General features: G+C 36.9%; 1 protein-coding gene across 1 annotated transcript; it reads right to left on the bottom strand.

The window, feature by feature from the left end:
- Positions 1–50: 50 nt before the first annotated feature.
- Positions 51–27,587, bottom strand: LOC133876813 (uncharacterized). The gene is made up of 2 exons (XM_062315059.1): positions 27,372–27,587; positions 51–632 (listed from the first exon to the last, which is right to left on the bottom strand). The coding sequence occupies exons 1-2, from the start codon at positions 27,585–27,587 to the stop codon at positions 51–53; spliced, it is 798 nt and encodes a 265-aa protein (XP_062171043.1).
- Positions 27,588–27,908: the final 321 nt, after the last annotated feature.

Genomic DNA, 27,908 nt, shown 5'->3' with positions numbered 1-27,908 from the left:
TATTCTGTAAAACCTGTGACCTGACCTTTTGCCTTATGGGAAAAATAGTTTCATGACTCAAAGTACTTCTCTGTGAAGGGTAATTCAATAAGCTCTTGAAACACACCGATGGGTTCTGAGGGCTTAGGGTTGAAGTTGTCATATTGAGAGTGGTTTTGGCTGTAGCAGTCCATATCATAATTGGCCAGTGTCTTGCTAGGTTGTAGATCCTTGATTTCCTTGTTGTCCTGTAGCTTCTCGGTGGATGGGAAATACTCATACTCATTTTCCTCACTAAATTTCCTGAAATAACTCTCCAAAGAAGAAAATGTTGTAGGAGATTTCACATTATTGGAACAATCTCCATAGACTGAAGTAAAATGGTTCCCTTTGTTGCTCCCTCCAAAGCTTACGCTTGAAATGGCCTCAATGGGAGGTAGAGCACCTGCAAGTATTAAAGGCAACAGTTGGCAGTCTTTAAATGGGTAGTCCATGATCATGTCAGCATTATAGTCTGTGGATGTAAGCTGCACCTCCTCCTGGATCTTTGGCGAGTAGCTAGGCTGTTCCATGCTACAGCTGTCCCCATCTTCATATGTGTTCTTTGAGACGTTACCTTTCAGTCGGACTCGACATAGTACCCAATCATCCAACTGTGACAACAAGAGGCAACAATTGGATTACTTTCAGAAAGTTGGCATAGAGATCCAACTGTGCCCACCTGTGACTTGGGCACCCATACTTCACAATATTTACTTCCTTTAATGGCAAAACGAGGATCCACGTCAGATTTAATTTCAAATAGAGTAATGATTTAACACCACCTAAATATACTATTTTTCACCATTTTGCTTCTGTGATAAGGTGGTCCCTCACCTTAATTTATTTTTAAAAAATAAAAAAATTCAAAAAGTAGTGGGGAACCACCTTGCCACATAGGCATAGTGGTGAAAAGTTGTATCTTTGGATAGTGATGAATCATTACTTTTATTTCAAATAGAGTATAGGGTCCGAGACTGCGCCTATAAATTACTTTGAGAGAATATGCCATATATACTTAATTAACTTTCATGTCACTTTCAGGACTGGGCTGTAGCTGGTTTAGTTCCAAAAATTTGTTAGTATAAAACTCAAATATATTTCCAAGAACAAAAGGCCAGCTAAATAAAAGGTTTCAGAAATAGGAGGCTTTGTTTCGGTGTAAAACCTTTTTTGAAAAGGTTTTTCTTATTTTTTGGTATTTGTACGATAAAAAATCTTATTCGAAGTGAAAACATTATCAGTTGACCAGGAAAATCTCATTTAAGTTGCGTAAAATTGTTTCTCTTTTTTAATTTCTGCAAAATATTTTCAATTGAACAGAAAAACCTCATTCTCGACACACAATACTCGATCTCCTTCTCGCACGCATTTTCTCTCATAGTTCATTCGTTGTCGCCTTCACCGAAAAATGTTTTCAGCTGAGGTCATTTTTCTGAAAAATTATTTCACTGAAATTATTTTCTAACAAAAAACATTTTATGTTGAAACAAACAAAGCGGAGAACCAATCACAAAAATGTGGGGTTGAAGTGATTTTGAACCTTTGACTTATTTGTATTTCAGACATTGGATTTGATTTTCTGCTGAACGTTTTCTTCTTATATATATATATCCATTGTAATGAGAGCTGTTCAGGCAGGTGTTCGAACAATTCAAATAAGTATTCGAACTCTTACCGGCACGAGTAGGATGGGACTCGAATGTCCTCTCACATGTGCAATGTGTAGCTCTCATTATATCGGATTTGGATCCCAAGTAGGTAATCGTGCAGTTCAATGCAGCCATAATTGACTAACACTAGCACAAGTTTAACTCATTAGATTGAGTGGTAGACTCAGGATTTGATATTTTGATTCCAGGGGGTGTGAGATTGTAGAGCTGATAACAATGACGGAGAGAGGGGGGGGCCGGTGGGGGCCATGGCCCCCCCCCCCAACTCTTAAGAAAAAAAAAACTAAGGTAAAAAAAAAAAAAAAAATTAAATGAAGGTATTTTTTTTTTTAAATGAATCCAATTAAGGTTTTTGGCCTGTTGGCCCCTAGCAAGAAATTTTTTTCGCCCCTTAGCCTCTTCCCTTTTATCATCTTTTCAACTGGTTTCATTTCATTTGGAATGATAGATTTATTGTCAAAATTTTTTCCTTTAATATTTCATGAGTAACAATGGACATGCTTGATAAGGTAACAATGGAAAGATCTTTACAAAGTTGTAGATGCTTTGTTCAAAGTAAACGAAAATGGTTTAGTAAAGTAGTGCATTGGAAGAAGATAGGTGTGGATTTAAGGAGTCACAAGCTTGGCCAAACTCGATTTCCTAAGAATGTGTGAAAAAAATAACCGAGACATTTTTTAATTTTATTTTTTATTTTTTATTTTTTGAATCTTTGGACAGTGGTTTTCTGTATTTTTTTTCCAAAAACTCTTTTCACTTTTGCTAATTGATTTTTAATTTGAATGAAATAATAAAAATATCAAAACTGGGTTATATATGTTTAATTTACTTAAAATTTGCTTTTATATATATACTTTAACCCCTACTTAAGAAAAAAATTATTTGGCCCCCTCCCATTAAAATGTCTGGCTCCGTCCCTGGCTGATAATAAAGACTAAAAAGGCTAATAACAAAACATTGGACCTTTAAATTTTGAAAAAAGGAATAAAAAAATCTATAAACATATGAATTGCTTGGTAAGATACAAAGTACGTATTTTTATACCTATAGTCAGTCAACGTACAGATAATATATGGACGTCATAGTCAGACGACATTCATTAATTGATAGATTAATCTCTTCCATGGAGGAGGGAAGGGATGGTCAGGATGACAGTATTGACCATGGCCTTCCTCCTCTTTTAAAAATTTTATTTACTATAATATGTAAATAGTTAAATCTATATATTTGAGCTAAAATAATTAAACTTGGCCCCTGCCCACAAATAAAAAGCTTTGCCCTGGACTTTTTTTATAACAAAAACCATTTTATACTCAAACCTTAAATAACCCAAATTTATTATGAGCAACAACCCAAATCTGGCATTAAAAAAAGAAAGAAAGTAACTTTGAGCAACCAAAATCTATTAGGAGCAACAACTTAAATTTGTCATTAATAAAAAAATTAAGTATGATCAATAGCCTCGAAGAGCAACGTAAAAGAGTTTTTAACACAGCCATGGCAGCAATGTAAAACCTGAAGTGACACAGCCATGACAGAATGTTGAGTTTCATTTTGATAGGTGATTGAGTTGAAAATTGAAACACAAAAAGAAACAATTATTCTTTTGTCTATTTTTGTTAATACTAAATGGATATTAATTTTATTTTTTTAATATATTAATTTAAGGTTTAATTATAAAAAAGCCCCTCAAACTACCAGTCGTTTTTAAAGTAGTCCATTGAACTACCAAATGCATCACTCGGGCCCCACAAACTACCAAAAAGACCCATTTTGTCAAAATATTTCTATAATATCCTTGCCATGTGTCATATTTTCAATTAAAAATAATAAAATTAAAAAATTAAAGAAAAATTTAAAATATTAAAAAAATAAAAATAAAAAAAAAATAAAAAATAAAAAATGAAGGGGGTGACTTTGGGCTAAATGGGGGTGGCCGACAACCCCTATTTCGGCCAAGGGGGTGGCCCTTGGGAGTGGCCAAACTCACCCCTTCATATTTTGTTTTTTTAACCCCCCCTTTTTTTTTTTGAATATTTTTAATTTTTCTTTAATTTTTTAATTTTATTATTTGTTAACTGAAAATATGACACATGGCAAGGGTATTATAGGAATATTTCAACAAAATGGGTCTTTTTGGTACTCTTTGGTAGTTTGTGGGGCCCGAATAATGCATTTGGTAGTTCAAGGAATACTTTAAAAACGACTAGTAGCTTGGGGGCTTTATTATAATTAACCCTTAATTTAATCTTCAATCTTAATATATTTTTTTATTCATACTTTTTCCTCCTATCTTAATATATTTCTCATTCATGCTTTGGCCCATTTCGGCAAAAATTTCTAGCTCTGTCCCTCAATCTCATCCAAGTGTAATTCACATAACAATTGATAAATATAAACTCAATAAACTTAAGCATGTCAATACTTCAGTCACGAATCAAAGTACATAAATATATCAAAACTTAGTCCAACAAAGTTTTAATTCCTACCGGCCAATTTAAAGTCGATTTTACGAACTTTGTTTAATTATCATTTATCTTAAAAGTCTAAGCTGATAAGAAATGATGAATTTAATCATTTAATTAATATTCTAACACTCCCACTTACGTGTGGGATCCAAACTTTTTCTTAATAAGGAATGTCAAACATGTGAGATATTTAATTGAAATGAGATGTGAATGACAGAGACAAAGTTTAAATTCAGGACATTTGCTCTCATACCATATTAAATCACCACTTAACCCAAAAGGGTAAGCTGATAGGAAATAGTAAATTTAATCATTTGATTTAATTAGGTTGATACTAAAATATTTTCTATTTAGGTTCAATTGTAATCAAATCTATTACCATACTTGTATTCTCTCACCTAACACAGTTTTCTTATAAATTGGGAGATTTGTACTGTAAAGAAGAATAAAGTGAATAAAAGCAAGATGTAGCCATTTGGGAATTAGATGTGGTGGATGTAAGTGTTTAACACTGAACCACCTCAAAATTCCTAGTGTCTATTATCTCTTTTTGCTTCCGCTTTTCCTCTCAATATTTTATTATTCCATAAATTTCTACATGGTATCAGAGTCACTTTCCTGTAGACCCCAACGTTCTCTTTCAATTTTTTCGGTGTTCTTCACGACAATGACTTGTTCAAACTTCCTGCCCGAATCCTTCAAAGCTATTCAACCACTGCCTTTGTCATATCTTAGCTTTCCAAGTGTTCTTTAAAAACGATTAGGAAATGGATCAAAAGCTTCAAACATGATCTACACAAAGACACAAAAATTAGCCAATAAGGACTTCTCACGCGCTACCTAAAGTTCTTTCCAGCCAGTCCATAAATGACACTCATTGTCATGCATTGTCAATATCCCCTCTTGTGCATGTATGCGCCTCTAGAAGTTCTTATCCTTCGATCCACACACCTCACGCTCTTTCACTCGCTCCCAACATGTTCCACATGTTTTCAAGCACTAGCGATGTGCCTTACCTGTTTTGTGCACGCGCTACATGCGTGAGTCAGATCCGGGTCTCTGAATTCGATAACCGGCCCAAGTTGGCTCAATTCATGTGCGAGTCAGATCCGGGTCTCTGAATTCAATAACCGGCCCAAGTTGGCTCAATTCATGTGCGAGTCAGATCCGGGTTACCAGATATGATAACCAGCCCAAGTGGGCTTAGTCCACGGGTGACATGCGCGAGGCAGATTCGAGTTACCGATTATATAACTGACCAAGTGGGCCCAGCTTGTTTTTCGGCCCATGTCGGCCATGTTTTTCGACCACCTACTTGTAACGCCTCGGAGAATTGAACCCGTAGTTAACTCGATGCGCCTCTTAAGATCTATTTACATAGTAAATAAGTCCCAAGGGATCTATCTAACTAGTTAACTCTGTATAAAATAAATATCGAAAATAGTTGAAACTTAATACAATATAGTGTACCTAAAATAATCCCATAAAACATTAAATATCCAAAGCAAAACTACCTTTCCACATTTAAATAAACTTAAGTACTAAAGTATTACAATTTTCAAAATAACCTCAATGTTGGAGATTATGTCCTAAATCTCAATGTACGATTGAGATTCAAGTTTGTAATGAATAAAATGATGTTATTCACTGATATATTTTTTGAGCATATGGCATATGATCTTTTACATGCTTAAGAATGATTATGTATATTGTGCATGTTAGAGCACTAGCGGCAGATACCATATTTATGGTTCCCTTCTTCAAATATAAGGAAAATATCAGAAAAACTACCAAAAGACACGTACAACAGATTTCCCAAAAGTTCCCTAAACCATTGGGTAGCTACAGAGCAACCCAATGGATTATTATAATCCTAAAAAATTTGTTCTCTCTCCTCTCACACCTCTCAATACAAGCAAATTGCAATCCCTATCTCATTTTCTTCTTCATTCAAGCACCTCCCCTCCTCACCGGTTCAAGCATCGTCGCCTCACCCCCTCACATTGGTTCTCTTTTCTCACACGGAAATCCCATTCTCTTTTTTCCTCCATCGTTCTCTCTTTGGGTTACCTCTTTCTTACCTCTCTCTCTCTCTCTCTCCACAACATTTCTCTCTCGCTCTCTCATCTCACTCTCTCTCATTCTTGTCATGCACAACAAAAGGGGAGGGAGGACTTCAACTTGTTGAGCAAGAAATTGGGAAATAGGGGATGAGTTTCATTTCTTAACGCAGAGGAGCAACAGGTTCAAACCCATGGTGAAACCCATAGTACTGGTTGTTGTGTCAATGGCATATGCTTTTGCTGGATCTTTGCCTGTATAATCAATGGCTGTGAAAGACCCATGGTGTTTGCTTTTATGGTGTGTCATCCTCAATGGCTGGAAAGACGATGACAGTAGAAAATAAATGAATAAAAAACCAAAAGAAAAAGTAAAAGTAATATTTTAATGATATAAGGAAAGGTTAAAAGAATCTATTATAATGTGTATTTTTATAGGGAAGTAAAAAGTAGTTTGGTTCCATAAATTTAGGAAAAATTGTTGGGTGCTTACTGCTAGTGCTCTTAAATGCCAATGGATTACATTGAATATGGTCTATGGTATGAGTAATGGGGTTATCACACAAGGTTTTAGTCTATAAACCTTGTAGTTTTAAATTTTGAGTAGTTCACAGTCAATAAAGGAATTGGACATTCCATTTGAAAAGACTGTTAAAAATCCCTCCCCAAGCCATAATTGCTTCTTTTATTGCACACGGCTTTGCCTATGTATACACCTAAAACTCACAAAAAGTTGTTTTTGCATCAACTCAAAGATCTGAATCTTGATGATTTACCTTTATCAGACAAAGTTAGAGGCTTTGGGTTGATGTGTAGGTGTTATGCACTGAACGGATCATGGGAGTTGTTTTTCCACAAAAATATTGTCAATGGTAGAGACTGTAACTGCCAAGACTTCTTATGATATTGATTCTAAATCCTGAGGGGATTGTGTACACAGATGTGAAGTGTAGATCACTTTGATGCATTTATGAGTGAGACCTTTATTATGGTCAACATCCTCGATACGTTGGGTGATCACATATAATATTGTGAGAAAGCTTTTCTCAAGAAGGAATCGAAGTCCTTTATTAAAAAGGATAATAAATTTCTTCTTGAGATAGATTTTATGGATTGGATTATTTTCAGTCTCTCGTCGGATCATTTTGGTATAAGATACCGAAATATCATGTACATGTGATAAGTTTTTCACAAGTACGAGAATAATGGACCCAATAAATAAAAAGCCTGAACTGGTTAAATTATATCATCTTAGTGAGGGACCCAAAAGGAAAAATAAAACTAGCTTAATAGGCCTGTGACCTAGTTATTTCTGTAACTGTCACTAGGCTCCTATTTAATTACATATAATTCCACTTAAAAAATGTAGTTGAACTCTAGTATTTATTTTTTATCCAATCAATTAATCCCTTACACTTACTTAATATTGACTTTTGATTAATCCATGAAATCTTTCGTAGCAGAATTAAAGCAAAAGATATTGCCAATTAATTCAATGCTTGTTTTATTTATTAAAACATGTGCTAGAGAGAAACAGTACAGAAGAAGCATGTATGGAAGATTGGGCTTGGGATAAAACCCAGAAGCCCAAGGGGACATGTAAACGCATAAGGGTAGGGAAGAATTCCCACCCTAAATAGACTACGTTTTCTTCTACTTGTCATACATTGCTTATATCACCCACCTCTCTTAGTATTCAAAGCCTATAAATAGATAAGTCTGTAGCTCTTGCAAAATATCGAATCACTATAGTTCTTTAGTTTTTACTAAGAATTGATATTCTTAAGTTAACTTTTGAAAATAAGTTTAAGTTTTGAAGAGTAAGTTGGGAGCCCACAATCTCGGTTATTATTAGTCATTTGTGAGAAGATCTAAAAGTCTCATAATCCCTGATGTAATACCCGGGAAAGACACCCTACCTAAGTTATTAAGATATGTGCATGAGTACAAGGCTTAAGAATTGCTATATAGTCTAATAAAAATTATGTATTTATGCATGTAAAGAAATAGATCAGTAAAGTTGAAATCGATCGAGCGACTTTCTGGTTGATCGAGTGATTATAGGATGATGTCGATCGATAGAATAAGTTTCGATCGAGCGATTTTATCCAGTGCGACGCAGCTTACGGGTAAACAGCAGAGAAGTGATTTTCTACCTTTGATTTTGAACCCATTGCTTATGGACGGCTCCAAATGATTGAAACTTATTTAGTTAGCCTAAGTTAGCTTAGTTTGGTTGAAATTGAACTAGATATGGTGGTACAATTTAATCATGACACTAGATATGGAAGAAAATCTAATCTTGGATATTAGATGATCTTGCATGGATATTTCTCTCTCTTGCTGTCAAAGATCCGACCATTGGAAGAATTTGTGCTGGATTGATCTCAGCCATTCGAAGTTATTATATATAGCATGCATGGGACATCAAAAACCAGCCTAAGCTCTCCCCATACCACTCACGTAAGCTCCTCTTCCCTTCACTGTTTTGGTGCTGAATCTCCCATGGAAAATCTCTCTAATTCTTCTGTGAAAGCCAGCACTTATAGCCAGAAATGAAGCCTTAAATCTCCTTTTGTTTCTCAACAAAACACCAGAAATCAGCATCTGAAATCTCTCTCTGATTCTAGCTCAAAAACCAGCAACTTCCAACTCATTTCAAACACTTTGTTTTAGAGTTAGACCCCTTCCTTCTATCCAACCTATTGGGTGCGAATTTTGGTAAGTAAATCTTCCTTTCTACTCTCTAAAATTCAGTATGTGTTCCCTAGGATCATGGGTAGTTTCTCCTCTTAAAAGAATTACACTCATGAAGCTTTAAACAAGCAAGATAGTAGCTTTGCTTTAATACTTTTGTGTGGGAATGAGTTGCTGAAATATAGGAGTTTTGATTAATGAAAAGGAATGTGTGAAGTGAATGTGTGTGTGTGTTGTATGCTGGAATTCCCTGCATGAATGAGAATATTAAAGTATAAACTTAGTAAGTAAGTGTATATGGGTATATGGCTAATGTGTGTGTGTGTAGAAAGTATTATTTTGGCTACATATGGGTATGAATGGGAGTTATATATCAACATACTAGTTGGAGTTAATGGCTAGTAAAAGAGGATGTCTTAGTTTCATTATTCAATAACCTAAGATGGCATTCAATATCTTGATTAAGAGAACCAAAAATGGAAGTATTAGGACAACGGTTAAAATGATACTTTAAGGATAAATATAGTAAACATATTGTAGCATCTTTTCACTAATTTAGTATTACTATATGATTGGAATTATGCAGTTATAGAGAAAGACTTTTGGAGCATAAACTAGTAAGTATCTCTATACTTACTGAGGACGAAGCTGGTTGACTTTTCCTCTAATATTATGTTTACTGTTTTATTTACTTGTTTGCGCATGTGATTTTGCATATTTTATTATTTTTAATAACCTGTCTAATAACAAGCTGTTGGATCAAGATCCACGGTGGGTATGCGAGGCTTCACATGAGTTCCAAGATTCTCAGTGAATGAGGAGGTACCTGAAAAGAATAATAAATACAAAAACTGGTGTACCAAGGTCACCAGGGAAACCAAGGTTTTCAGGAGCCAAGGCTCCCAAAGATTACAATTAAAAGTTAAGTGAGGAAACCAAGGTTTCAAATAACACGCTAACCGTGCCAAGGCCAACAGAGTAGTGGAAAAAGGGAAATACCTAAAACTCTACACTTAAAACTGTCATTGCCTTATGATTACGTTTATGTTCACTTTATGTCTATGATTCGCGATCATAGATTATATTTTGTATATACATGTGATTATATGGCCATTGCATTGTGTTGCATTAATTAAATAAATCAGCACTCATATTATTATTGGAAACAGCGGACTCACTTTAGTGTTTATGTTGTTTTCTTCTCTTTGTATGGTATTTATAATGGTTCAGGCTATGAAGAAGAAGAGGATTATCAGGACTATCCCGACACATAGATGGTTCCTAGTTCAGTTTTTGTAAGGCTGGATAGCCTACCTTTTGGGACTACCCTGTTGTAGTTCATTAGCCTAACTTAAGACAGTACTTATAATTCTCTAGTTATATGTAGATATTTGGCTTGTATAATTATCTAGCCCTGTGAGGCATGACTGGTATTATTGTTTGTATAATTATGCTGACTGGCTTATTATATATTTTGAGGTATTTCAGTAGCAGCTCTGAGGTGTCAACCTATTCCCAATTTATATTACATTTATTCCGTTGCCAATAATTACCTCTGATAAGTTAGTAATGTCTTGTGGAAATTCAAAAAATTTTCACTTACGCTTTTTGTAAAAGCAGGGCGTTACACCTGAGATCACACGTTTGTCATTGAGGAGTAAGAAGATAAGTTGTTCCCCAAAGCCAAGGAGTGGTCGTGATCTTCAAGTAAGTATTTTTATTTTGTGATTTAATTTTAAATAGCATAGTTCTTCACATGTTCTTAATAAAGTTTGATCTTGGCTTGAGAATTTTTTATTTTCCGTTGCACAAACATATTTTTGCAAACCAATTCCTAACACTCAAATCATCATAAGTAAAGAAACTCCAAAAACATCAAAATTCCACATAAATGCCAAATATCAAGGTCAAGTCTTAGTAAGATAAATGAAATGAAAGGATCTCGATCATCTTGCTATGCGTATCATCATTGTTATCCCACATGCTCTTCAAAGATGTTAGTATTTTGGCCTCATTCTGTGTTTGGACAAAATCACTTATATGTAAGGATGCTGCAAACAGGGATTCCACTGTTCAGAGTGAAGTCAGAAGAATTTCAAAGTTCCCTGTCAGCCGTCCGGACGATGTGTCATCCCGTCCGGACGTCCATCTGTCTACTGTTCCATCCGTCCGGACGACGTGTCTTTTCGTCCGGACGTCAGACAGACAAGCATCATCTGTCCGGACGACGTGTTTCCTCCGTCCGGACACCTACATCGTATCGAGAAGCTTCTGTGCCAGCTTGCTTCGTTCGGACGTTTCAGCAGCACGTCCAGACGCCTATCAGTTCTCGAACGGTTCACTGATTCTTTCCAAGTTCAAGAAAGGGAAGATCAATCAATCGTTCAGACGATGTGGTATCCCGTCCAGACGCGTATCTCCGTAAGGCAAGAATCGCAGTTCAAAATGAACCGTCCGGACATCTGACAGCTGTGGTCCAGACGCTGGTGCATCGTATATGGTAACTGACGATTCGACTTCAACCGTCCGGACGTCTCCCCCTTATGGTCCGGACGCACGCGTATCAGATATTGAAATTGCGTGTTGAAGTTTAGCTGTCCGGACGCTCCTGTCCCTTGGTCTGGATGCGCGAAGCTTGTTATGGAAATTACTTGCAGCGGACGTGCGTCCGTTCGGACGATCGAGCCATCCCGTCCGAACGATGTTCTTATACAGGAAAGATTTCTCCGCGAAAATTTTGGAAAATCCTGTCGCATAGTTGTCCATCCGGACGGTCATGGTCCATCGTCCGGACGGCTCACAGGCTTATTTTGCCTGACGCCCATTCTGACCCCCAGCCTATAAATAGGGGCCTCTGGGCACTTAGAGCTGCAAGAATTCGGTGTGAATTCCATTAGAGCTCAGAGATGTGATATCTCCTCTGAAGCCGTTTTTCAAGTGTGCTGTGCTGTAAACCAAATTCTATCTTAGAGGTCGGCTCTAAGGTAAGAAGTTCCATTGAAGACCCCTTCAGGTAGGTGAACCTGGTTGGGAAGCGTTCGTGTTGGGTTACACGTTAGAGATCAAGGTACGACCACTGCATCGGTACATGTGAGTGTTACTATCTTGTATCTAGCTTTGTCTTCTGAATAGTGGAATTCCTGGGTTTGACTGCCCCGGAGTAGTTTTTCTCATAACTGAGTTTCCACTTCGTCAACAAAAATATCTGTGTCATTTTTCTTTCCGCTGTGCTTTAATTTTTGTTGACACTTATGCACACACTTTATATTTGAAGTCAAATTTCAATTTTCAATTGGTATCAGAGCTTGGTACACTCTAAGAAGATTAATTTCTTGAGTGTTTTTATATTTGACTTCTATCTTTTTTATGTCTTAAACTCTTAATTCTGTTCCTGCCTTTGATGGCTCGAACTATGGCTATTGGAAGACACGTATGCGTTTCTTTTTGAAATCTATTGACTGTTGGGGTATTGTTGAGACTGGTTGGACTAAACCAGAGGATACAACACCTGAACTAGTCCCTCAAAAGAACGCTCGTCTTTCAAATGACAAAGCCCTCCATGCTCTATGCCAAGTACTTTCTCCATCTGAATTCGCCAAAATTTCAAATTGCGAATTAGCCAAAGCAGCATGGTAAATTTTGGAAACAACATATGAAGGCACAAAACTTGTAAAATCTGCCAAACTTCAGATGTTGATTTCAAAATTTGAAGAAATTAAGATGTTGGAGGAAGAGACATTTGGAGAGTTTTACTCCAAAAATAAGTGACCTAAGGAACTCCATGGTGAGTCTTGGGAAACCTATCTCGGATGTAAAACTCATCCGACAAATTCTCAGATCTTTGCCCGAGCGTTTCAGGATTAAGGTAATGACTATTGAGGAAAGCAAGGATCTTGAAGAAATGAAGATTGAAGAGCTGGTTGGATCTCTTCAAACATACAAGCTGTCTCTACCCCCGGTCAAGAAATTAAAGACCATTGCTCTTAAGGCTTCCAAGAAGAAGGTAGAAGCCTCCTCTGAAGAAGAATCTGAGGATGAAGAAAAGGCTGTGGCAATGCTTGCCAAAAATTTCAGAAGACTAATGAAAGATGATCGATTCAAGAAGAAGTTTTTTGAAAAAGCCAAGAAACCTCTCAGAGAAGCTGAGCCAGAGGATGAGAAAGATCCCAGAGGACCCCGATGTTTTGAATGCTCAGGCTATGGGCATATCCGGGCCGATTGTGGGAATCTCAAGAAGGGCAAAGGGAAGGCTTACAATGTGACTCTCAGTGATGAGTCCGAAGAAGATGCTCCTGAGTCTGATAAATTTCTGGCCTTTGTGGCCCCATATGTTGAAGAAGAAGACTCATACTACTCTGAGCATAGTGAGAATGAGGTAGAGCTCAAGGAAGCATACAAAACTCTCTAGAAAGAGTTTGAGAAGCTGAGGGAAGGCCGAAAGCAGCAAATTAATGATCTGAACAGTCTGCATACTAAGAAGAGCTCACTACTGCTCAAGATACAGGAGCTTGAGGAAAAAGTAATTGAGACACAGCTCCAGCTAGAGAGAGTCACTGATGAGAAGTTGGCTCGTATGCTGTCCATCCAGAAGAGCCCACATGACAAGACTGGTCTCGGGTATGTAGCTCTCTCTTATGATATTCCTTCTTCCTCGAAAACTGTGTTTGTGCCTCCTACAGTCCCAGAGCTTCCTCTAGTTATTGAAGAAAAACAGAAGGAAAAGGTCAATGATGATGTTCCAGGCACCCAGCAGCCTCATTCCATCAAAAGACCTCTTATTTGCCATCACTGCGGTCTCAGTGGGCATGTACGGCCTCAGTGCTCCCTCTTGAAAGCACAAAGGGCCAAAGCCAAGAAAGAAGTGCCAAGACAAGCTCATTATGGCACTGTACCTACAGCTCAGCATCAGACTCCTTGGCATCAGGCACCATGGGGACAAGCACCGAGACATCAATTCCAAGCCCCTTGGTCTCATGTTCCTCAGCATCAGCGGTCTCAACAACGGTTTGTACCAGCCAATCAGAGTGGCACTTCCAAGAGCAAACCCAAGCATTTGAGAAGGCCTCAAGAGCAATACATCGGTGAGCCTCCTGTTTGGATGCAAAACATGATGGAGTGGATGATGCAGTCTTGTCAGCCACCACCCACTAGAAGGGAAACTTGGGTTGAGTAGGACGGTTACCCCAGGAGGGGGAATAGGCACACCTAGCGGATTCGGGTGTTCATGCCTAGGATTTGGTTCCTAATCCTAAGGCATCAGGTTTGATTGCTAGCATATTTCCCTTGTCATATTTATGTGCTAGTTATCTAGGAACCAATTTGTTGTGCCCCCTTGTGTTTTCTTGAGAAAACTTTGCAGGTGTTCATTTTTGGGGAAGACAGAAAAAACAGGTCGAGCAACTGTTTTTCTGTAGTGGCATCATTGAGCGCACATAGGTTTGATTGTACCTTAGCATGATGTTGTATTAAAAAAAAAAAAAAAAAAAAAAAAAAAAAAAAAAAAAAAAAAAGGGAAGGGGGGAGTTTTCATAGCAAGTTAAGTCTTTCACAAGGTATGTCAGCTATTTCATGTATTCTCTCTGCTTTATTAGTTTGTTGAGCATTGATATATTATGCTTACATGTGGGTGAGAACATTAGTCTGACATGTGCAACAGTTTTTCCTGCTCATTGTTCTGTTTGATAGTACCTTGCCTCATGTGATGACCTCATACACTATTCTAGACTCCCCGAAGGTGCGTATTTTTTCTTCTCTGACTCTTTGCTCCTAGAATTTTTGGATAAGAGAAGAGGTTTTTGTTTGGATGGCCAAATTGACCACAGGCTAGTTGAACCTAGCACCTATAAATTCTGGCACTCCTTACAGACTACCGTATCATTAGTCACAAGCAGTAATTCATAAAAAGTTTTGTGCTTTAAATTGTTTAATCTCTGCTTATGTGCTTACATCTACCTTGCCCTCTATGAGCAAGTAAAATTTTACCTTGACCTTCATGGTTCAAGTAAAACTAAATATGTGCTGTCACTTAGGGGGAGTGTATCAGATGAGGGTGTCTAGGTCCTAGCAAGTTATAAGGTTTGACTTTTGGCTTATCTGTCTCTGATTTTCTCTCTTGTCTAGAAAATCTGGTGGTTTCTTGTCATTTTTGTAAAAAGCAAACCTTATGGATAAGAGTCTTCACACACACACGCTTTACATGAGTTGAGCAGGCTATCTTCATTATTTTGGCAGGATAACTGTTGTTTGTGTTATACTTGTCTATCACCTCCATGCTCTCATAATATTGACTTGCTCTATGACTAGTTTTTCAGATAGAAATACTTGCGTGTGCTACTTTCCATGTGAAGGCCCTAACTTTGCTGATTTCTCTCTCTTCAGAAGGTTTCGTCAGCATTTTTGTTCAGTCTTTGTTTTTGATAAGCTATTGAAACTTTTATTACTCGGTTTCCCGGGTCCTTCTAAAACCGTTAAGGGGAGTAATTTTTATGACAGTTAGTTTTTATTACTCTGTTTACCCTTTGTCCCTTTGTCACAAAAAGGGGGAGTAATTTTTATTTTGGACCGGGAATGTATTTCCAAACCGGTCAAGTGATTTTTGTCCCAGAATGGCCAAAGGGGGAGTTTGTTAGTATTTTGGCCTCATTCTGTGTTTGGACAAAATCACTTATATGTAAGGATGCTGTAAATAGGGATTCCACTGTTTAGAGTGAAGTCAGAAGAATTTCAAAGTTCCCTGTCAGCCGTCCGGACGATGTGTCATCCCGTCTGGACGTCCATCTGTCTACTGTTCCATCCGTCCGGACGACGTGTCTTTCCGTCTAGACGTCAGATAGACAAGCATCATCTGTTCGGACGACGTGTTTCTTTCATCCCGACATCTACATCGTATCAAGAAGCTTCTGTGCCAGCTTGCTCCATCCGGACGTTTTAGCAGCACGTCCGGACGCCTATTAGTTCTCGAACGGTTCACTGATTCTTTCAAAGTTCAAGAAAGGGAAGATCAATTAACCGTCCAGAGGATGTGGTATCCTGTCCGGATGCGTATCTCCGTAAGGCAAGAATCGCAGTTCAAAATGAACCATCCGGACATCTGACAGCTGTGGTCCGGACGCTGGTGCATCGTATATGGTAACTGACGATTCGACTTCAACCGTCAGGACGTCTCCCCCTTATGGTCCGGACGCACGCCTATCAGATATGGAAATTGCGTGTTGAAGTTTAGCCGTCCAGATGCTCCTGCCCCTTGGTTCGGACGCGCGAAGCCTGTTATGGAAATTACTTGCAGCGGATGTGTGTCCGTTCGTACGATCGAGCCATCCCGTCCGGACGATGTTCTTATACAGGAAAGATTTCTCTGAGAAAATTTCGGAAAATCCTGTCGCACAGTTGTTCGTCCGGACGGTCATGGTCCACCGTCCGGACGGCTCACAGGCTTATTTTGCCTGACGCCCATTCTGACCCCCAGCCTATAAATAGGGGCCTCTGGGCACTTAGAGCTGCAAGAATTCGGTGTGAATTCTATTAGAGCTCAGAGACGAGATATCTCCTCTGAAGCCGTTTTTCAAGTGTGTTGTGTTGTAAGCCGAAGTCTATCTTAGAGGTCGGCTCTAAGGTAAGGAGTTCCATTGAAGACCCCTTCAGGTAGGTGAACCTGGTTGGGAAGCGTTCGTGTTGGGTTACACGTCAGAGATCAAGGTACGACCACTGCATTGGTACATGTGAGTGTTACTATCTTGTATCTAGCTTTGTCTTCTGAATAGTGGAATTCCTGGGTTTGACTGCCCCGGAGTGGTTTTTCTCTTAACTGAGTTTCCACTTCGTCAACAAAAATATCTGTGTCATTTTACTTTCCGCTGTGCTTTAATTTTTGTTGACACTTATGCACACACTTTATATTTGAAGTCAAATTTCAATTTTCAAAAGATGATCCTGACTATATCCTCCACAAGTACATATCGTCTCATAGGGCTCACCGTTTAACTGCTGACTAACTACAAAACAAAATTTTGTTTCACAGTTGGAAAGGAAAATCAAGTGTAAGTATACGACTTAATGAGGTAAAATCATATGAAAGACAATTATCATCTTGTGAACTCATAGTTTTATTAAATGGTTTTCTCAAGTTAAAATCATATCATTGTGTAAGGCAGTTGATATCAATAAGAAGTATGTAATGCAATATGCTATAAGTACAAGAGTAATCTTGATCATATCGTCGTAGCTCAACTCCATATGGCTTATTCAGACCCTTACCCCTTCCCGATAGGATTTGCACATTCTCGAAAAAATCTTTGGTACAACACCAGTACTCTAGTGTGCACAAATTAACGGTCAACATAAAATGGCCCGACTGGATCTGACCACGGGTGGCCGACGCGGCTAACAATGCCATATTCTAGTACCACCATGAGTACATGGTTCCGCTGGCCACTCAACTAGCCTTTCTGATCCAATGGCAAAGACATAGAATACACATAGGGCCTTGCCCCTATAAGAGTAGCCCATGATGTGGTTATGTCGTACGATGCAACTTATGTGAACTTTTGTTTTTTAATATCCATGCATGATAAGCACTTACATGAATCCATCGTATCTCATCAACTCAATTAGCTCATATGCACAAAGGAAAGAGTTTACACGTTCAAAAAGTATAGTTCGTGCAAGTAAAAGTAATCCATGCTTTCATTTATATTAACATAGTATGCAAAAATCATGCCAAACAGATAATACTATCTATGTGAGATTCACTCACCTAATTCGTAGGAAAAGTCATCAAAATTGACCTCAAACTCTCTAATATCATTCTTTGTAAAAATGCTAGTGTTAGACAACTCACTCAGACCAAAAAAAAAAAAAAAAATCGACCTAGGACCTAAAAATTGACAAAATAGGGTGCTGTGATCGATCCTAGAAGAGCTGAGATCAATCCTGCTAGGGAAGGATCGATCTTGCCAGGGGAGGATCCTAGCCTGGTCAAAATCGAGTCTGAAAGCCTGCGATTGATCCTGGGCTGAGGAAGATCAATCCTGGATTGACAGAAACATTTCCCAACACATCAAGAACACTCTCCAACAAAATGACTCTACCAAACCTGAGATGAATCCTAAGGTCTCTGGAATTTCTAAGGTTTCAATCAACTTGACATTTATGGTCTAAAACAATAATAATAAAAAAAAAACTTTAACCAACTTGTTACGGTCTCTAAACATCTTAGACAACATCAACAACAATCAACCAATGCTCAAGCAATCAAAATACACCTAGTAATAAAGTTCCGACCTACAAAGTGAAACAATACAACGACAAAGAATGTATCGACACATGAATTAGATTTCGAGGTCGAGCTGCCTCAATTTGACCACAAGATTTACGAATGAATGCTAGACTGGGCTACCCAATAACTAATTATCTCACTAACCTTACGAGGCTTAGAGACTCCCAAATACGCTCTTAAACTAAGGAAACGATGAGTCTCTCTTCACCATGGTGCTCTTGCAGCCGCTCGGTTCCTTGGAACTCATACAAATAGGTTGAGAGAAGGTTTAGGATGAATATATAGACTGTATCACCGCAACAAGGCTTCAGAAAATTCTAAAATCGTATTCAGACACATGATGATCGATCCTAAAAAAAGGACAATCGATCCTTAGGGTTTCTGGGCCCCTAGGATCATCCTCCAGGTTAGAAACTAGCCTGGAGGTCTTTCCAGGTTCAGAATTCCACTCGTACCATCCAAAATTAATTTCAACTAACCTTTTCTATTAATGTCTTCTATTCCTTTCAAGCTGAAAACTGTTTTTAAAAATGTTTTATGTTGGATTATATTTGAGAAAATATTTTTTGTAGACTACACTTGGCTTATTTTTAAAAGTCCTAATAGATAGTCTTACTTGTTAAAAAAATTTCAAAAAAGAGGCCAGGATGGCCACGTGGCAACCCTGACAAGATTGAGATAGCCGCACGGCTAGCCTAACCACATCAAGGTAAAAGGACGAAACTAGAATTTTTCATTCGGAGGGGTCAAAATATGAATGAGGGATCGAATTTAATTTTGATATGGACCAAGCTTAATTTTTTAGCCTAAAAATGAGTAATGCTACTCTTCACACTAGTCGACGTAACGTGTTTTAACTGGCTGCCCATGTCAGACATTTGTTTTTTTTAAAATAAAATAAAAGGAAATGCACTTAAAACACGTCACATCAGCCAGTGTGAAATGAGTTTAAAGAGTAGCATTACTCCATAAAATCATATATAAATATATATAAATGAATAAAAAAAATTGAAAACCCCTTGGACTATATGTAGTTTCGTCCTTGTTGGGGTGGCCGTCGTGCGACCACCCCAACCATATATGCAAAAGCTATGGTTACTGCGTGGCCGTGGCTGTGGCCACCCTAATTTTTTTTTTTTTTTAAAAAAAAGTAAAAAGTTAAACTCTTATTTGTGCAAAATTTAAACGCTTGTTTTGTCAAAATATTCCTACACTAAAAGAAAATTCAGATTTATGAAGAGTGTTTTGGTATTTTGAGTTGTTTGTTGATGTATTTATTTTGATAGCAGAAAATAGAAAAGATAGAATAAACAAACTTTTAACAGATATGGTTTATTTATTTATAGATGAGTGAAACTAAAATTACAATAGCAAACCAAAGCAAAAGAAAATTACAATAACCAAAATAAAGGCTAAAAAATAACACAATCCATTACAACAATCCACGTACCATACCGCGCGTGCTGGAGAGGCACCTCAAAATAGGAGTTGAGGAACAAATATGGTTCAATTAGCTATGACAACCCTATGTCATTGTTGTGTCTAAGCTAAGTTCCATGTAGATCAAAGCATGCGTGCGTGTCCTATCGTCCCTTGCTCAAACGTTGAATATTTTTCGCCTTTTCTTTTGATATTCGGTTTTTAGTGGATCTTTTGCTCTAACCTTTCTTACGTTACACGTACATTTGGATTATGTTTGATTTTATATGATGTCATTTTGTAAACCACCCAAACTCCAGTTTCATTCTTGCTCGTGGAACCTCTCCGGCCAATGACATTGGAATTAAGAGAGAAATATTATCTAAACAACTGTCGTAAAGGAAAGCTTTATAAGCATCTTCGATCAAAACAAACCGATGAAACCCAGGTTTAGATTTGTTTGTAATTAGACGAGTGGCTTTAGTTTTGAATTTCATCTATACCTACTAGAACATAAACATAATTAATGATTAACCTTGTTCGAATCAATTTTTAGTGTCGTCTTATGTGTGAGTTGAAGACATCAAATCCTAGGTGGGTTTGTCTTTTAAGAGCACATACCTCCATTAATAGCCAAAATACCTCATGAAAAAAGTATAATTCTCTACTTTAACTACTATTTTTCCTATTCACATTCCAACATATTATTTATTCTCTTCTCTACTTGCTTTTAAATATTATTTTATTATTATATTATTTTCAACAATCATATTTTCAAATATTCATCTTTTTCTAATTAATGGTTATATTTTTCGACCGTCATATATTCCATTGATATCCTATAACTTTATATAATAGTATTTACACATATCATAAAAACTATTCCAAAGACATTTACCCCAAAAGCGAATGGTGAAGAAGAGAAAACATTTACAGATCGAGGTGAAGAAGAGAAAACGTAAAGAAAATGTCTCTGTGAAGAAGAGAAATAAAAAATGTTTTGGGAGAAGGAGGAAGAAAAACAATAAACAATAAAAAGTAACCATTGAAGTCAAGATCGAGCGGCTCAATACAAATTGAAGCCTATGGCAAAAACTTAAAATGAGCCCTTTAATTTTAAAATATTCATATAATAACTTTGATACTAAATATTAAAAAAAATCATTCTTCTAATTTTTTGAGATGTAAATTTACTAATTAAATTTTTATGTTGGAGATTTGTTAATATATTATTATCAATAGATAATAACTAATCTATATATTTTATCTTTCTTGTAAAATAAACAATTGTAAGTAGGATTTAATGAGTTGTGTACTAAAGTCAACAACACGCATTAATCGGAACAAGGACAAACTAAAATTAACAGCGTCTGCTAGTAAGTATAACATCTAAAATATCAATGAAATAATTAATGATAGAACTAAGAAGCAAAAGATTAGTAGTGATGACAGAAAAAAAGAAAAAAAAAATATAAAAAGAAACTCGGTTCTGCTTTAGTTTGATATTTTTTAATATACTTAAGTGGACCCAAGAGTGTGTGTCCTTTACAAATCCAAGAGTGTCACGTATACTATTGTGTCCCACATTGAGAAAAAAAAAATAGTAGTTAATATACTTAAGTGGACTCAAGCCCATTAGCTTTGGCTTTTGGGCTAGAGTGGTGTCCAAATATGTACATTAATGTACTCTTGGTGAACTCTATAGGTGTTTATCTCCCTAACAATCAATAAATCTTCCCATCACTTGTGAGTCTTTTCCACATTGACCCAACTTCCCCTCATGTGTGAGTCCTTTACAAATTCAAGAATGTCACACGTAAGGCAAAAGCCACCACACTCTTTATACCAAAGTCAAACCAAACGCATAAATCCAAGACACTTATATCACCAACGAAAGCTAACCAAAGCTCTGATAGCAATTGTTAGGGATATGTTACGTCTTAGAAATTGACCTTATTTGTGTGACAAAACTAGTCTCATTGGTTCTTTTCATAACACAAGGGTTTGGTGTGGAAAAAGTTCGTTTTTGAGGTTTCTGATCTTTTTCGTCATGAAGCTGTCAGGAGGCTGTGACGTCCCACATCACTTGGGTATTAGAATAGGGATGCACTTATATGTATATTCGCATCATTCTTGACACAACGTATTTTAAAGTCGTGATGGTGATGAACCTATCAAAATTCGGCAGTCAAGTGTACTCATGCAAGAGTAGTACCAGGATGGGTGACCTTTTCGAAAGTTTGGTTCGGGGGAGCCAAACGCGGACAATATTGTTTCATTGGAAGTTGGTCGTTACAAATGGTATCAAAGCCTTTGCATAACCTGAGATGGGAGGAGCGTGCATAAACCCATGAGGATCGCCAACGGGCACTTGCTAGGACGCTAAGAATTTGGTGATCCCATGAGAGTAGCTAGCGGGGAAGCTGGGCCCGAGAGGGGGTGAATGTGACGCCCCACATCACTTGGGTATGGGAATGGGGATGTGCTTATATGTATATTCACACCCTTTTTGCAAGGTTCCGTCATGAAGCTGTCATGTATCCGTCATGATGAAGTTGATTCGAGAAACCTTGTGCTCAGCGTGAGGTTTCGTCATGAAGACATCATGAAGCCGTCATGACAGATTTGATTTGAAGAAACGCTTCTGAGTAGTTTCGTAATGAATTGGCCATTTCTCATCATGAAGAAGTTGAGTTTGAAAAATTGATCAGAGGATTTCCATCATGAAATCGTCATGACGACGTCTCCAACAATGCGTTATCGATCTCTGAGAGGTGGGCCGTACTCCTTCCTTCATGATGGTGAGGAAAATTTTTCATCTGCTTAAAATACAATTCCTCTACCATTTCTCGTATCTTTTCCTCTAGTCCTCAAGAGAGAAGGAACGTCCTTTGGTGAAGAAGTTTTGATCCTTTCTTTAACCTTAGATACCCTCTAAAAGTAGTTTCTCCTTTATCGTTGATGTCCCTAAGTGATGTGCTATGCTAAAGCTTGAACCTTTACCACTTGGGAAGTTGTTATTCCAAACCACAACCACAAACAATCTTTATACACTAAGAAGTTTGCCGAAGGAGTCGATAAGGAAATGCATAAGTAGAAGATTGGTGAGTTAGGAGATTAGTGGTGAGCTTATTGATCTTATAGAGTCCAGAACATTACTAGGGTGTAAGTGTTTCTCGTGTCTGTAATCTATATCCTTTTATAAGGGTGATTTCCTGGATTATGGCTGCCCCGGAGTGGTTTTGCCTTTGATGTGTTCAAAGGTTTTCTACTTCGTAAACAAATTGTTTGTATTGTGAATGTGCTGATTTTGCTTATATGCTTGTGATGGTTTAATATTGTTCTTTTACCTATCGGTTGTTTTTGGGGTAGAACTCAATCGTCTAGTTCTTTCAAGAGAGATACACTTAGGGAGTTCACCAAGAGTACTTTAATGTACATATTTGGACACCACTTTAACCCAAAAGCTTAAGCTAATGGGCTTGGGTCCACTTCGGTATATTAACTACTTACTTTCTTTATATTTTATAATGTGGGATACATCACTTGCAAGTGCACTCACAATAAATCTCCCCCTCACTTGTGAGTCTCTTTTACATTGGCCCAACTCTCCCTCTTGTGTGAGTCCTTTGCAAATCCAAGAGTGTCATACATACTCCAAGAGCCACCACAATTTATATGCTTTCAGCCCATTAGCATAGCTAAGAAATATACATTTCTTTTAACGAGCCTTAAGCTTACTCTCATTTTCATGACAATAAGCATGACAACCAATAGTTTTGCAATTCGAATAATCAGTAGGAGCATTAGACCATGCCTTATAAGGAGTTTTACAATCAATAGCTGTTGATGGAGAACGGTTGACCAAATAACAAGTAATATATGGCAACAGAGGCAGTAAAAGAAGTAATTTGGCTGAGAGGGTTGGTCAGTGATATGGGTTTGTGATAGTCATAGCACAATACATTTGACCAGAAATCAAATGTATCATGAGAGGACCAAGTACATTGATGTCAGATATAATTTTGTTCTCAAAGTTGTGGCACATGCTGATATCACATTAAACCAGTTCCAGTTCTAAAGTTTAAGCATTGCTTGGACTTGGTTGGTGTTTGTGGCTTGTAAGTACACTTAGGGGTGTTAGAGGAGATGTCATGGGGAGATTTGCATTTGGGAGTTGACGAAATTCAAGTCAACGCGGAGATTTGTCATGTAGTGACTTGAATTTTCAAGTCAAGTGTAGGCCCCATTCTAGAGTTGTTTTTGTGGCTCTCTTTCCATAACGTTTTTGTCTCTCCTTTAGCCTCTTAGAGAAGTTTTTGACTAAACCACTTTTATAATGAGAGCCATTCGGTCATTTTGGAGAAGAAAGAACAACAAGAAGATAGTGTGTCTCACTTTGAATTCTCATAGTGTTTGTTATGCCACATGTCATTTAGAGAATTAAAAGAAGCTTTCTCTTTTGTCTTTAATTCTCTTTTGTGCTAGAGTAAGATTTAAGTGTATTGAGACTTTAGGGGTTTGAGTGGTTTTCTCCCTACTACTCTTTCTACTCTATCTTTTGATAGTTAATGTCCCATGGATTGTCTACGCCTGTGGATGTAGACTTGTTAAATCGAATTACTTAAATCTTTGTGTCTTATGTGATTGGTGTGACAACCAGGTTCAATACATTTTTTTAAGCCAATCATCACAAGAACCTATGTGATGTGGCATTTTTAAAGCAAAATTTTTTCAATAATAATTTATCACTCGCAATAGAACGAATCATTGTAGAATAAGGCTATAGAGAGGGTGTCATACCTCAAGGACTGCAAATGTATTGTTATCAAGTTTATGAAGATTAAAAATAATTTAAAGAAAAGATTTGTTGATTTTGATTTTGACTAAAGTTCATCAAATAAACGTAAAAGATAATTGAAATATAAGAGAAATAGAAAGTAGAGTATTGACTTCACCGCTATCTGCACATCAATGGTTAATCACATTTAATCAAAGAAATTCATTTTATGCATATTATAAATAAACAAGAAATTACCTTATTTAAGAATAAGTATAATCCATCTTTGGTTGGCACAGACCGTCCACCTAACCACTAAGATGCGGAACGAATCATCTTTCCTATGTATGGATTAGTTACATCTTTAATAAGATACATATAATCAACGGAATAGTATAACTCATCTTTGGTTGGCACGGATCGTCTATCTAAATTACACTAAACTAGGGTGTAGTACGATCAATCTTTCCCTAAGCATGACCTATCTAATCCTCTTGATCATATGTCAATTAAACTCGTTGTATAATCATCATTCTCATAATCATAGAAAATAAGAATGATTTGAGTTCAATAAAGGTAAAAAGCTTTCTTAGACAAGAGAAGAATTTTACCAATATTGATTATGAATTGAAGAACAATTGCATTAAAAGATTAAGAGCAATATAAAATTGTAGCAATTCTTATAATTATACAACCAACATGGAAAAACTAAAATCTCTAAATTAAAATACAATCAAACCATTGTGCTTGGATATGGCTACATTAATACCCTACGAAGGGTTTTAGCCGCTTATGACGCTGCTAAGATGGCCTCCTACCATAATTACTTCTCTTAAACTCTTCAAGCCTTCAAGAAGTATTTTTCTGAATTTTCTATAGATAGCAGTGTGTCTTTCTTCAATGTTTAGAGGTCTATTTGTAGGGATTAAGAGAATCCTAGAAGCCCTAGTAATCTCAAAAAATTTGGAAGTCAGTCTCCTAGTCCAAGTAGGAGACTGAAAAATCCAATCCAAGAAGGAAAAAGATTCTAAATTTGTCCACGTTTACGGTCCTTTATTGCGGAGCGATTTTGGCATAGTAAATGTCCAAATTAGAAAATACAGAGACATGCCCATTTTAGCTTTCCAATGCTACTAATTTCTCCACAATCCAATACTTGAGTAGAAAGTTATGATTAAAATACAGAGACATGCCCATTTTAGAATCTTTCCAAAAATAACAAATTTTGCCTACTTCTTTTTTCTTAAATTTAAAATTGATTTGGAGTTGAACATTTCCAAAAGTTAGTTTGTCGACTTCGTTCTAATCTTGGAATTTGATGAATTTTCTTCTAAAATCTGTAAAATACAAGAAAATATAAAAACAATACAAAACATCAAACTATAACAAAACTACGGGATTCACATATGTGAATTAAGGGGCTTGAATGTATAACATTCAACACTTATCACACCCCCAAACTTACATATTACTAGTCTCTTAGCAATACAAAACTGAAAATAAAAACAAGATAAATCCTTCTTTCGTGGGATATACAATTCCATTTAGCGTATGCAACAAGCCTTTTAAACCCGTAGGACTCCCTAGTGGACGAGTGAAGTCTCGTGAGGGTTTGCCAGAAATGATACCCACAAATATTATGCAAGTTCATGTTGTTCATAAGATTGAAGTGTCATAAAAACAATGAGTATCATTCATTAGCAAGCTTAACAAAATAAAGACTATCTTCAAAACGCTTAAGAATTCCAAAGTCTAAAAATTTACAATGGCTGATTGAGGCATCAAAATCCAAATTGGTGTAAAGTGAACTAACACACAATTATAAAGCTTCAAATTAATTCAAATGTGCATGATTTAATACCTCAAAATTTACTGGGATCCTCATTAGATAAAACAACCAAGGCATGGAGATATTATTCATTTTTTTTTCTTCTTTTTATAAGGTTGTGCAATGCTTAGCTCTTTTAAGCTTTCTAATTGACCTATGTATCGAGTGTTAGGCCAATGACTCCCAAACCAGATGGTTTCAGGGCACTAATTGTAAAACACCTTAAAGACTTACTAACTCGAGTAAAAAAGGCTACCAATCTAAAGTTAGCCATTTTATCAAGCAATCTAGATTTTACACCTTTTGACGTGAACACTCAATGCTTAATGAGGTAAGAGGTCCAGTTACTCAGTGAAAAATTCAATTCTTTTTTATTTTTTTATTTTATGCCAAGGTTATTTATTCAATTATTCCAAGATATTTAAAACAAACACTATTGATTTCTCATATCATACCTCACAACCATGTGCTAATGTGCTTGTGGTAGATTCAAAGTGAAACATGTGAATTCTCATGTGCCAAAGGTAAATGCCAAGATTTAGATTCCCTAATGAAATGATCATGTGTTCAAAATTTTAAAGCTCGCCAATGAAGTACAAATCACAGTTAAAGTTCAACCAAACTTTTAGAAATAACATGATCAGACATTTGCAATATGTACAATGGGACAAATTTTTTTTTTCCCTACCCCCAAACTTAAATGAGACATTATCCCCAATGTATAGAGAGAGAGATACAATACCGGATGGAAAGAAAAAGGTGGGGCGAAAGTACTCCCCCAAACTTTGACGCAAGAACGCCTGTTCTGAAAAACAAAGCACTACTAAAACTATGGAATAAAAATAAGCATCATGAAAAACAACAGGAGAAGTGTCAATAAGAAAAACTAAAAATAAAAAATTTAAATAAAAATAAATGAAAAGAAAAAGACGAAAATAAAGTCAGATGCCTTGCATAAGCGCTATGTTTAACGTATTCAGCCCGATCCTTCAAAATTTACACCCAATAGATTGATCAATGAATGGGAGTGCAAAACAATGCTTAGGGAGAATTCCAAGAAGTAAGTTTTCAACAAATTGTCTCAGTAAGTCAAGGAAGAAACACTCATTCTCAAACTACGATGACTGGGCCGCATGGAAAATGTTGAGCTTTACGCCCACTTTCCCAATAGACTCTGCGAGATCTTGAAGAAATGGATCGTTGGTCACATATTCCATCTCAAAAGGAGCTGGGTATGGAATTAGATCTTCCAGGGGTTCAAAAGTCTGAACTAGCTCATTCTTCATTTCCTCCATCTCAATGTCAATTATCTCCTTAGTGGGATGTTGTTTGAATAAGTTCATAATGAGAACTGCTTGAAGCATCTTCATCAATCATGTATTGTTCTTTAGGATTGGCCTCTGATTGACTCCGAAGCTCATCTTCTTCTATCTGATTAGTTATTTGCTCCACTTGGAATTCTAGCTTGGCTATGGATTGAGAGTGAGAGTTCATCATCTGATTGAGAGAATCCACTTTTTGATTGATCTCGCTCAAAATTTTCAACATCTAAGCTTGAACGTCAGAATCTGACTGAGGAGATGGTGTAGCCTGAGACTACTACTGTGGAGACTGGTATGTGGAAGAAGGTTGGTAGAGCTGCTAGTTTTCCTCAAAGTTAGCACAATTTGAGATGATTGCCATTGCCGGTG

Source organism: Alnus glutinosa, chromosome 9 (genome assembly GCF_958979055.1).
Source record: "Alnus glutinosa chromosome 9, dhAlnGlut1.1, whole genome shotgun sequence".
Classification (NCBI taxonomy): Eukaryota; Viridiplantae; Streptophyta; class Magnoliopsida; order Fagales; family Betulaceae; genus Alnus; species Alnus glutinosa.
Note: the sequence above shows the minus strand (reverse complement) of the source record. Positions and strands in the feature narration are given on the sequence as shown.

What these genes read in the sequence shown, in the direction of transcription:
- LOC133876813 (XM_062315059.1), bottom strand. Translation starts at nt 27,587, where the DNA reads ATGAAGATGCTTCAAGCAGTTCTCATTATGAACTTATTCAAACAACAT. An exon ending in AGTCTATTGGGAAAGTGGGC is followed by an intron (nt 633 to 27,371) that starts GTAAAGCTCAAC and finishes TTGTTGTCACAG; the next exon opens with TTGGATGATTGGGTACTATG.